A 13,381-nucleotide genomic window follows, 5' to 3' on the forward strand; every position below is an offset into this window, starting at 1 on the left:
CCTAGTTTTCTGTGCCACTCTTATTCCTTCTAGAATTAATCTTTTAGGACTTTTTTCCTCAATACTGGGGATTGAACCCAGGACCTTCACACTAGGCTACATCTCCAGTCCTTTGTCTTTTTATTTTTGAGACAAGGTCTCATTAGTTTGCTTAAGTTCCCCTGATTGGGCTTGAACTTGGAGTCCTCCTGCCTCAGGATTCCAAACCTCTGGGATTACAGGTATTTGCCACCATACCCAACTTGTTTTAGGACATCTTAAAGTTTGCAGTTGATTTATTTTTGGACAGAATGGTCAGAGTTGTAGAATCCTGACTATATGATCTTTGGGATTTTGTAGATTAAGGTATTGTGTTCCTCTCCCTCAGGAGGTCTTTACTGCTGTACCAGAATTGTTGTTATGAATTAATAAAGTCTACATTATTGTATGTTGCTTTATTAATATATACATTTATATACTGCTTTATAGAATTCAGAGCTCTTTTACATGCATTATTATGATCCTCAAGTCAAGTCTGTGGCCCAACCCTGGGTTTAGATCATAATCTTTGAGCCCAAAGTAGATTTTTTCATAATTTCACATAAACGTAAATGTAATAGAAATTCCATAAATGGAATCTTTCAGAATAATATGTATGCATGTGTGCTTTTTTCCGCACTCAATATAATGTCTGTGGTGCTGTTTCATGTATCAATTTTTTTTTCTATTGTTAAATAGTATTCTATTGTATGAATATACTTCAGTTTGTTTATCTGTTGTTGGACATTTGGGATATGGGGAAACTAGTAGGAAATTTTTGTACATATATTCTGTGGACATATGCTTTCAGTTCTCTTGAATAATAGAATTGCTGGGTCAGTAGGTGTGTGGAAGATTAAATTTATAACAAACCATATCCTTTTTGCAAAGTGATTGGGCTATTTTGCATTCTTTTTTTTTTTTTTTTTTTTGGTACCAGGGATCGAACTCGGGTCCTTGTGCTTGCGCAGCAGGCGGTGAAACCACTGAGCTAAATCCCCGGCCCCTATTTTGCATTCTTAATAGCAATGCATAAGAGTTTCAAAGGTTCCACATTCTGGCCAGCAGTTGGTTATTAACTATCTTTTTAAACTTTGGCCATTTTACTGGATATGAAATAATAGCTCATCATGCTTTTTAATTTGTTTATTTATTTATTTTTTCCCAGTACTGGGAATGGAACTCAGGACCTTGCATTTGCCAGGCAGGCATGGCGGCCACTGAGCTACCTCCCTAGCCCTAATTTGTATTTTTTCTAATGATTGTTGATTTTGAGGATTTTTTTTTTATATACTTAGTGGCCATTTGTTTTTTATAAAGGTTTTTTTTTTAAAGTCTTGCTTTCTAAAAAAATTTGGTTTCATTGCTGAGTTATAAGAGTTTTAGATATATACACATGCCCATATAAAAACTCACTCTGGTTTTCCTTTTTGTTTTCATAATATCTTAAAAGGATAGAAATTTTCCTGTAATCTTAGCACTGAGAAGGCTAAGGCAGGAGGATCATGAGTTCAGAACCACTCATATTATATTGTGAGGTATGGGCCAGCTTCAGGTACATAGTGAGACTCTTTAAAAAACAAGAAAATGTAGAAAATTTAAATTTTGATTAATTTATCAGTTTTTAATTTTCTGCTTAGTAAGTTTTGTGTGTCTAGGAAATTAACCAAAGATTTTCCCCTCTGTTTTCTTTTATAATATAAGTCTACGATCCATTTTAATTTAATATTTGTGTATGATTTAATCTTCTTGTTGAATTGGTCTTTTATTTTTATTAAATGGTCTCCTTTTGTTTTTTAACATACCCACAAACACACACATACACACACCCTGGTGGGATCTGACCCAACGCTAGGCATACACTCTTAACACTGAGCTACTCCTCCAGATCCCTCCTTAATTTCTTAAAATGCTATTTGTCTTGGAACCTGTTTTGTCTCTTTCCAGTATTTGCTTTTGGTTTGTAAACGTCTTTGTATTTAAAATGTGTCTCTTATAAACGTTAAGTAGCAAGTCGCCTAGTAGCCTTTGGCTCTTGCCTTTTAAATTGCCTGATATTCTGTCTTTAGTCACTAGAGTGCTTAGACTTTCTGTTTAATATAAATGTTGTCATGGTTGGTGTTTGTTTTACTTTTGTTCCTGTGTTGCTTCATTTCTGACATCTTTGAGGTTAATCAAATAGTTTATTATACTCTATTTCTTTTATTGATTTTTTAAATTATGTTATATTTTAGTAGTCACTCTAGAGCTTAACAATATATACCATTAACTTATCAAAGTCTATTTTGGAAATAATATACTACCTTTTATTTTACAACATCCACCATTTTTCTCTTGCCATCCTTTTATATAAATTGTAGTAATCTTACAGTATATAATTCCATTTATTTGCTTCTCTTTTGATGTTATCTTGTGCTTCTTATATCATAAATCCTATCTTTGGATTTGTTTTATTTGCTTTAAATAGTTTTATTTTAAGGAAGTTATGTTGAAAAAAGCTTTTATTAACCTTTTTGATGTTCTCTCCTATAAATCCAAATTTCTATCTGGTATCTTTTTCCATCAGCCTAACACCTTTGGCATTTCTTTTAGTGCAGGTCTACAGGAAACAAATTTTATAGGCTTTTGTTTATTGAAAAGGGTCTTTATTTCACCCTCAGAATGTTTTTCTGGATATGGGATCTTGGGTTGCATGATATTCTTGCCTTTAAGAATTTTGAAGAGATTCCATTGTCCTTGGTCACCAATATTTCTGATGAAAAGTCAGCTGCCGTTTTTATATTTCCTCTGTATATCATGCCTGTCCTCCACCACCTTATTTGGTGGCTTTAAGGGTTTTTTCCCTTTACATTTGGATCTCAGCAGTTTGACTATAATATGCTTTAGCATAGTTTTATTTGTATTTATTTTGCTTTGGGTTTGCCAGTCTTCTGCAATTAGTAAGAAGAGGTAATTTTACCCAGGGATTTTTTCAGTTATTTCTTTAAAAATTTATTTGGCTCTATTTTTTTCTCCTTTCCTTTTAAAGTCTCCAATATGATAACATGTTTGACATTGTTTCACAAGTTTGTGACACTTTATTCATTTTTGTTTTCATTCTTTGTATTCCTCAGATTGGGTAATTTCTGTTGTTCTGTCTTTAAGATTGCTGATACTTTGATTCTATCCAATAATTGATAGCAAATCTGGTGAACCTTTAAATTTCAGTTATTAGATATTTTAATTCTAGATTTTCTATGTAGTACTTTTTGTGTGAATGTTCATAGATAATTAGAGGAATATATTCAGTTGTTTTGATGCTATAGCGTTAGAATTTCTGTGTTGTCTTTGACCAATTTAGACATAAAACGTGCCCAGAAGACTCAGCTTTTCTGTAGGTTTTTATTATAAAAAGGCACTCTCTCCTATTTCTTCATTGCCTGCAATCAGTCTTATGTTATTCTTGTTTGCATCATCTAGCAGCTGCTGGATTGATTTCTCGTGGTCCCTTACTATTTAAAAAACAATTTTTTTTTTCCTGGTCCCTAATTGCAATCCTGTCTTCTATATCTGATATTCTGTCTTCAAATTGGATGTCTTCACATTAATTCTGCTGCATAAACTTTCAGTGGAGTTTTTAATCTCCTGGATATCTATTTACATTTGTTTTGTGGATTCCATTTGTTTCCTGTGCTGGAATTCCATCATGTTCCTTAGCTCCTCTAGTTTTTTTATGTGTGTTTGTGCTAGAGTTATTAATCATGTCTTTCACTATGGGCACAATCTCTGTTATGTCAGAAATTATTTCGGATTTCATTTTTTCCAGATCTCTTTTGTTGCCAGTTCAGGGAGTCCAGGTGGTTGACTATCAGATTGTTCCATCCAGTTGCTCCTTGGGGTTGCCTTTGGTGACTTGGATGTCTAGTTTTGAGTCTTGTTTACCTGGCTTCTCATTTCAACAGTTGCAGCTTAACTGCACCTTTGTTGAGGCAACTTTTTGCTTGCCCAGTAGGCTTCAATTCTCAGCAAGCCTCAGAGACGCCTTCTCTCTCCTGCTTACCACTGCACCAATTCCTGGGTTTAGAATGGTGGCCTTCTGGATCCCTGCACTGTACTGTTGTCTGGGCAGGGTTCTGGCTGGGGCCTGCACACCTTTGTAGCTGTTGTCAGGGAAGGCCTTTGGCTGGGGCCTGTGCACCTGAGTTGCTGATGTCTGGGTGAGCCTTTGGCTTTGGCCTGCATGCCTGCGCAGCTGTTTTCCAGGTGAGCCTTAGCCTTTGGCTATTGTCTGGGTATGGCGCTGGGTGGGACCTGTGCACCCTTGCTGCTCTCGTCCACGTGGGCTTTTCACTGGGATCTGCGTGCACTTACGATGGTATCTGGGCAGGCCTCTGGCTGTTGCTTATGCACCTGTACAGCTGTTTTCCAGGTAGGCCTTTGGCTGGGGTCCATGGGCCCAAGCTGCTGGTCTCTGCCCTGGCTGGGACCTGTGCACTCATGCCGCACTGATCCACGTGGGCTTCTCTGATTCATTTTTAATTATATTTTATATGTGATGTGAGCTAGTCCAGTTTCATTCTTTTGCATGTGGATATTCAGTTTTCCTGGCACTTTAGTCTTTGATAGTCTGTGGAAAACCAGTTGATCATAAATGTATGGGTTTATTACTAGATGCATGGATAAGTTCAGGTCCATTGATCTATATGTCTGTTGCTGTGCCAGTATCACACTGTCTTGACTGTAACTATGTACTAAGTTTTGAAGTTGGGAAGTATGGATTCTTTGACTTTGTTCTCTTTCAAGCTTGTTTTGTCTGTTCTGGATCCCTTGCTGTTAGATATATATACTTTAGGATCAGCCTGTCAGTATTTGCAGGAAGACCCATCTGGGGTTTTGATAGAAACTGCATTGAGTCTGTGAATCAGTTTGTGAAGTATTAATTCTTTCAGACAGTGAACCCAGATGAGATGGGATGGGCCGTCTTTCCAGTCTGTATTTGTTTTAACTGAAGAATTAAAACATAGAGTATCTATAAAAAGAAAGAGTTAACACTATCTATAGGTTCATATAGCACTAAGTATTGTGAATATTTTAGATAAGCTATTTATTGGAATTAAATTTAGCAGACGTTTATTGTGCTACAGCTTTATACCAGGTACAGTATAAAGCTTAGCTCTGGAGATAATAGGGTAAATGAGATATCACAGCTGTTAAAACTTCTGGTCTAGTGAAAGAATCAGACTTACAAAATTTCATTGATCAAGATTTCTTAAGTTATTATTCCATTCTCCATTGTGTAAAGCTTCTGCTAAATAAGATGATTAAAAAGTTTATTAGCACAACTTGTTTTAATGTTCTTTAATTGTAATGCCTTGTAGAGTTAAAAGTAAGGGCCTGTAAAACTTCAACCTGCATTATTGAGTATCAGTAATATATTTTTAAGGTACTTTCAAGATTTATGAATTAATAATTTTTTAAAAAACCTTAGAATCAGTATGCTGCCTAAAAGATTACAGGGAATAAGTAGCATTCAAGGAGAACAAAAACATTTTGTTATTCTCTTTAGTTCTCTGAACTTACTTACCTCTTAACATCTCCTTTTTTACCTAGTCGGATGAACAATTTCCTTAATGTCTTATCCTCTCTCCTATGTCTATGACTTTAGCACCATAGTTCCTTAACACTTGCTTATGCATGGCTCCATTTGGCAGTTATGGTTAGCACGTAGGTAGCTTTTCAGAATAGTATTTTTAAAGGTATATACTGAGACATACAGGATTAAAAGGGTAAGCAATTTGTGATACATTGAATTCATGTATTTCTATGATAATACTAAAAATTTTAAGTAAAAACAAGTGTAAATGATGTTGAGAGCTGAAACCTATTAATGCGTTAGGAAATAAACTGATTTTCAGATATTGCTAATGTGACTATGGTTTATTACTTATATTCCTAACAGAAGGAAAAGCTGAGTTTAAGCATTTTTTTTTCCTTAAGTTGATGGAATCCTGAGTATTACTCAACTGTTCAATCATTCAGCTAAAAAGTGCTCATTAATACAGTATTTTCTGACTACATTCGGTGTTACCACATTAGTAGAAAGATACAAGATGGCATTTTTTCATCTTTAATGTTTGTGCACCAAAATATATTTGATATGATACATAGATGGACAAATCCTGAAATATGGTGTGTATACAAAAATGCTTGCAAAAAAAAAAAATGAAAAGGGTAGACTCATTCGACTTGGTATTCATAAATCTAAATATGAAAATTTTTTTTGCAATTATGGAGCCAAAGATGGCTTTCTCAAAATTGAGCCATCAAAAATTTCGTAAGTATTGCATTTTGAAAATTTAAGTATAAGAAGAACCAGAATAATAGTCTAGATCATTGTTAGAAATATACTTTAAATCTAGATTCAAGTATTGCCTTTTGTTAGTAAAATACAAGAAAAAACCCCAGAAGTAATAGTAAAGCAGAATGTTTTTGATATGAAATCTAGAATCAGTATTTAAAAGATAGGCAAGTTTGTTTTAGTTTCATACATGACAATTGATAAGCAGTTAATTATGTTTAAAAATGTTCACTATTTTGGTGAATATTTTCAGAACAAGAAAATTTAAATATATAAAACATAATATAGAGAGCTGGGTGCAGTGGTGGACACCTGTAATCCCCATTGTTTGGGAGGCTGAGAAAAGAGGATTGCAAGTTTAAGGCCATTGGGGGCCACTTAGTGAGACCTCATTTGAAAAGAAAATGAAAAACAAGACTAGGATTTACCTCAGTGATAGGCCCTAGTACCTCCAAATGCATAAATGTACACACACAAATAAAACATGTCTGTGGACATAAATGCTAAGTAATGATGACTAGTTTTTCTGGTACATACTTGAATTAATTCTTGTGAAAATTGTATCAAATAATAAAGTAGATCAAAGATTTGATAATCTATCTAAGATTATCTGACCAGATCTGAGATTTGAATCTAGGTCTGTGGTTTGATAGATGATCTCTTTATTATGCCACATGATCCTCTAAATATTGGAGAATGTTTATGGAATTCAACACAGTGCATTACTCAGGGCATACTTCATAGGCCTCTTGCCTTAAAAGGGTAAGAAATGACATCAGTATAACTCAGGTAAAAGTTGAAATTATCCAAGCTCCTAAATCATGTGGAACAAGTGGCCTAATTTAAGACACAGACATATAAAAACAGCATTGTAAGTATTTTCAGTTTAAGAGTGCATATGTGAGCCCCTGGGTTCAGTCCCCAGTACTCCCTCTTGAATTCTTCTTTTTTTTTTTTGGTACTGGGGATCGAACTCAGGTCCTTCTGCTTACAAGGAGGCGGCAGAACCACTGAGCTAAATCCTCAGCCCTCCCTCTTGAATTCTTTAGGTTAAAATAAAATATATTCAAATAATTAATGAACAGATAGAGAATTTCAGTAGAGAGATGGAAAAATGAGAGTATAGAGCTGAGAAGTATAGTAATTAAATGAAAATTTCACTGAATGGCATAGCAGAGATAGCAGGAAAAAAATGTTATTCTTATTCCATCAAGATCATCTAAGAATTAAAAATGTATGTGGGTCCAAAAACAGCTTCAAAAATGGATAGGGGTTATTCAAAAACTCTTAGAACCAAAAAGAGAAACGGATAATCATTACTGGAGATATCAACCTAAATTTTTAGCAAATAGAATAGTTAGATTTAAAAAAAAAAAATTTGAACACTATACCTATCAACTGCAGTGCATTCTTAAGCACAAGGTATGTTCACCAAGCTAGACAATATACCAGACAAGTTTTAGTAGATTGCTAAAAGGTGAAATCTTAAAGTTCTCCGTCATAATTAAATTAGTAACAAGAAGAAATTTAGAAACCCCCATATACTTAAAAAATTAAATACTGTATTTATAAATTACTTCTGGATCTAAGAAGAAATTATAAAAGATATTAGAAAGTATTTTGCACTAAATCATATTGAGTAGAGCTTATGAAAATTTATGAGTCACAGCTAAAGCAGTGTTTTAGAAAGAAGCTTATTGCTTTATGTACTTTTATGAGAATAGTAAGGATCTAAAATTAGTTACTTAAGCATATACCATAGGAAATTAGCAAAAGTAAGAAATTGAAGTCCACAGTGAGTAGAAAGAAAGAAATAATTAATCAGTAAAGTAGAAAATGAATAACGAAAAAGCAGTGAAATCAGAAGCTGAAACATTTAAGGAAAAAGCAGTTTCAGTCTGACACACACACACACACACACACACACGCACAACCAATGAAAGGAACAGTTTCCACTTATTTCATAAAGTTAGCATCATCCATCATACTAAAGTCAGGTAAAGAAGTGACAAGAAAAGCATACTCAGTATTCTTTATCAAAACAGATTCCTAAATCCTTAACAAAAAACTATCCAATTGAATAAATACTGTGAAAACAATGAGAAAATTAATGACCAAATGGAATTTATCTTAGGAATGCAGTGCAGGTTAAAATTAAAAAAACGGTGGGCCAGGGATTTAGCTCAGTGGTGCCATTGCCTGTCTCGCAAGCGCAAGGTCCTGAGTTCATACCAAAAAGCAAAAAACAAAGAACAAAACAAAACAAAAAACCAGTTGGTATAATTCACCGTGTAAGTAAATAAAAAGTTAAGGAGTTCTATCATCTCAGTTGTAGAAAACAATTTTGGGCAAATTTTAATGTGTAGCAAAGTAAGAATAAAAGGAATTTTCTCCATTAAAGGCATCTATGAAAAATGTACAATTTCTGTCATTAATGTAGTAAATGTTTTCTCTCTCAGATTAACAAAGCAAGGATGTTTACATTCAAGCACTTTTATTAGCATTCTTTTAAATATCCCATCCAATGGCGTAATGCAAGAAAAAAAATTCATCCAAGTTTTAAAAAGTAAAATTCTTATTTGCAAATAACATTATTGCATATGTAGAAAATCCCAAACAATCTTTGAAAAACTAATAAGTGAGTTTAGCAAGGCGACAAGATAAACAGTCAAAATAATTTTTTCCATATTAGCAAGGAACAATTGGAAAATGAACAAAAAAGCACTTTAATTTTCTAAAGCTTCCAAAATAATGAAATACTTCAGGGACACATTTTTAAAAATAAATTCAAACCTGTTCACTGAAAACTATAAAGTATCACCAAGGAAATAAAGGAAGACCTAAATAAATGTAGAGATAAAGCATGTTTGTAGAGCAACGGACTCATTGTTGATGTCAAGCATCCCTAAATTGATTTAAACAGTTAATGTTAATCTCATTTAAAAAATCATAGCAAGCTTCTTTTTTCAGAAATTCACAAGCTATTTCTTCTGTTTTTATGGACATGCAAAGGACAATTTAAAAATATAGTTGTGCAATATAAACTACTTAATTTCAAATTTTTATACCACTATAAAAATCACAATAAAATGGCATTAGAATAAGGATAGATATGTAGTGTAGATCAGTCAGAAATAGGCTCACATATATATTGAGCTGATTTTGACAGAGATATTACTGTGATTCAACAGGGAAAGGATAATCTTTTCAAGATTGGTACTGTGTACCTAAGTAGAAGAAAAAACCCCGTAATATTGGTCCTTTAAATGAATCCAACACCTAAACCAAAAGTTGATCCTATAAAACTTCTAAACGAAAACATTGCAGAACATATTTGCCATCTTGAAATAGGCATTTTTGTTTGTTTGTTTGTTTTTTTGCTTAAATTCTTGTACTGGTACATTTTAGGTATACAGTATGTTTACATTTATCATTGGGTACTTGTACCTGTACATGATGGATCTTCATTCTTATTTTTTCCCCATTCCCTGTCCTCCCTTCACCTCCCCTCCTTCACTATTTACAAAGACTTTGTCTCCATTTTTTCTTTTTCTCATTATTTTTCCTTTCCCTTCTTGCCTTTGCCCTTCCCATCCCACTCCCCTACTGTTTTGGACCTTTTCTTCCTATTCAAATTATCAGTTACTCATTTCAGTCATTTTAATCCTTATTTATACTTTCATTTTCTCACACCAGAGAAACTATTTGGTATTTACACGTGTGTCCTATTTATTTCACTTAACAGTATGACCTCAACATGAATCCATTTAGCTATAAATGTCTCCAGTTTCTCGTTCCTTATGGCTGAGTAGTACTCCATTTTATAAAACAACCACATCTTCTTCATCCAGTTTCCAGTTGATGGGCAGTTGGGCTGTTTCCAAGCTTTAGCTATTACAAACTGTGCCGCTATAGACATGGGTACACATATATCATTGTGGTATGATTCTTTTAATTCTTTTGGGAAGATACCTAGCAGGGGAATAGCTGGTAAAGTAGGACCTCTAGTCCTAGTTCTTTGAGGTGTCTCCATACTGATTTCCACTGTGGTTGCACCAGCCTGCACTGCCACCAACAATGGAGAAGGGTTCCTTTCTCCCCACGCCTCCACCAGCATTTGTTATTGGTTGATTTCTTGATAGCAGCCAATCCTGGGGTGAGGTGGAATCTCAGTGTTGTTTTCATCTGCATCTCTCGAATGACCAGTGATGATGAACATTTTTTCATATATTTATTTTCTGCTTTTACTTCTTTGTCTGAGAAATGTTTGTTCATTTCAGATGCCCATTTTTGAATTGGGTCTTTGAGTTTGGGGGGGTCTGATTTTCTCAGATTTTATATATTCCATATAGTAGTCCTTTGTCTGAGGTACAGCTGCTAAAATTTTTTTCCCACATTGTAGGTTGTCTCTTAGCTCTGTTGGTGGTTTCTTTTGCAGTACAGAAGAAGCTTTTTAATAAGATGAGATCCCGGTTGTTGATTCTTTGTGCTAGTTCCCTTGCTACTGAGGTTTTGTTCATAAAGTCTTTTCCTATGCCAGTGTCTTCAAGAGTTCTACCTAACTTACCTTCCAGCAAGTTTAGTGTTTCTGTTTTAATATTTAGATCTTTAATCCACTTTGATCTTAGTTTAGTGCATGGTGATAGGTATGGGTCTAGTTTTAATCTTTGGCAGGTTGAAATCCAGTTTTTCCAACACCATTTATTAAACAGGCTATCTTTCCTCCAATGATGGTGGTTGGCTCCTTTGTCAAAGATGAGGTGGCTGAGTATGTCTGGAGTTGTTTCTGTATCCTCTAATCTATTCCACTGATCCTCAGGTCTGTTCTTTTGCCAATACTGTGCTGTTTTTATCACAGTAGCTTTGTAGTATAATTTCAAGTTGAGGATAGTGATACCCTCTGCCATGTCTCTGTTGTCTGGAATTGGTTTTGCTATTCTAGATCTCTTCTGGTTCCAAATGAATTTTTGGATTGTTTTCTGTAATTCTTTGAAGTATATTGTTGGAATTTCAATTGGTATTGCATTAAATCTATATAGTAGTTTTGGAAGTATGGCCATTTTCACTATATTGGTTCTTCCTACCCAGGAGCAAGGGATGTCTTTCTGTTTTCTTATATCCTCTTCAGTGTCTTTTTTCAGAGGGCTGTGGTTTTCAGTGTAGATTTCTTTTGCTTCCTTTGTTAGATTGATTCCTAGATATTTCAATTTTTTGGAATGCTATTGCAAAAGGAATTGTTTCCCTAATTTCTCTGTCAGTGATTCTGTTATTTGTATGACACATTTTCTTTATCCTTTCTTCCACTGATGGGCAGCTAGAGTATTTCCATGGCTTAGCCATTATGAATTGTACCACAATAAACATGAGTATGCAGGTAGCTCTGTGGTATTTTACTTTGAGAAGTGATATAGCTGGATAAAATGGTAGCTTTATTTTTATTCCATACTGATTTCCATAATGGCTGTACTAATTTATATTTATACTAACAAGTGTATGAGAGTTTCTTTTTTTCTTGCTAGCATTCATTCATTCATTGCAAGATTGGTTATTGAACTCAGGGCCTTTGCACTGAGTGTCATTCCCCAGCCCTTTTTTATTTTTTAATTTTATTTCTTTTTTGGTACCGGGGATCGAACTCGGGTCCTTGCGCTTGCATAGCAGGCGGTGAAACCACTGAGCTAAATGGCTCAGCCCTTTTTTTATTTTGAGACAGGGTCTTGCTAAGATGCTTAGGCTGGACTTGAACTTGAAATTCTCCTGCTTCAGCTTCCCACTGTGCTGGCATTGCAGCCATGCAGCACCACGTTTGGCTTTTTTTTTTTCAATCTTGATGATCACCCCATTCTGAGTGGGGTAATATAGAATCTCAGTATAGTCTTGATGTGCATTTCCTTGATGGCTAAAAATGTTAAACATTTTTTATATACTTACTGCCCATGTGTACTTCTTTTGAGAGGTGTATTGTTCAGTTACCTATTATGGGTTGGGTTATTTGTTGTTATGATGTGAAGTTTTTCAGTTGTTTATGTATCCTGTATATTCATCCTTGTTGGATGAGTAGCTATCAAAGATGGTCTCCCATCTAGCAGGCAGTTGCCTCACTCTTGTTTCCTTTGCTGTGCAGAAGCTTTTTAATTTGATATAATCCTAGGTTTTGATTCTTGCTATATTTCCTGGCTTTTTTCTCTTTAATAATTTAGTTATAATATAGATCTTTTTTTCTTACATATACTTTACTTTTCTATTTTCAAAATCAGCATTTCTTTTCATGTTACTTTTTTGTTTGCTGCTTTTCCATTCTACTTGCAAAATGTCCACTTTTGGAGCAAGAAATTATTAAAAAACTTATAATGTTATAGGGCTACTATAATATGTTGTCAATATAATTAATTTATTTCTTTACCTTTAGGGATCCTATTGGGCAATAGACACCAATCCGAAGGAAGATGCATTGCCTACTCGCCCAAAGAAGAGGGCACGATCTGTAGAAAGGGTAAAAACCTCTTTTTCATAAATTTCATATAACAGGTTGAATATGTCAGAAATGTAGATTTTGAAAGTTCATTTCCCATTTAGCAAACATAACTACAAGAATGGTAAAATTATATTTGGATAGCATTTTCTACTTTTTAAAGGACCTTTCAGACCTATTTTTCATTTGACCCTAACTCTGAGATGTGAATTAAATAAAAGGTTTTGTCATAACTAGAGCACATTGTTATCTGTGATTTGCTTCTAGCTCTCTTGAGTTTTAATTCGTTACTCTTTTCTCTGTACCCACAATTTTGATGACTCATTTATATCATAACTGCTTCCCACCACTGTAGATCATCTTTCTTGAGCTTTGTTTCTCATTGTCCTCAAAATCCTTTTCCCTACTTTTATCCATGTAATAGTTTAGACACAAAATCTGCGTGTAGTGGGTGAGAATAAGATAATTCTTCCTTGGGCTGGGGATTTAGCTCAGTGGTGTGGCCATCTGCCTCGCAAGTGCAAGGTTCTGAGTTCAATCCCCAGTACTTACCC

At 34.4% G+C, this 13,381-nt stretch overlaps 1 protein-coding gene across 6 annotated transcripts in view; it reads left to right on the forward strand.

Annotated features, from left to right (window-relative positions):
• Foxj3 (forkhead box J3) overlaps positions 1-13,381 on the forward strand; it is a 117,817-nt gene that overhangs the window by 66,249 nt on the left and 38,187 nt on the right. For all 6 annotated transcript variants that reach the window (XM_087215185.1, XM_013068168.3, XM_004871813.3 and 3 more), the window contains one exon: positions 12,765-12,848. In XM_087215185.1, coding sequence (XP_087071311.1) covers positions 12,765-12,848 — 84 coding nt within the window. The remainder of the gene's footprint in view (positions 1-12,764; positions 12,849-13,381) is intronic.

The sequence above is a fragment of the Heterocephalus glaber genome, unplaced genomic scaffold, assembly GCF_053883595.1.
Source record: "Heterocephalus glaber isolate CG9 unplaced genomic scaffold, H.glaber_assembly_v1.0 deba00001452, whole genome shotgun sequence".
NCBI lineage: Eukaryota > Metazoa > Chordata > Mammalia > Rodentia > Bathyergidae > Heterocephalus > Heterocephalus glaber.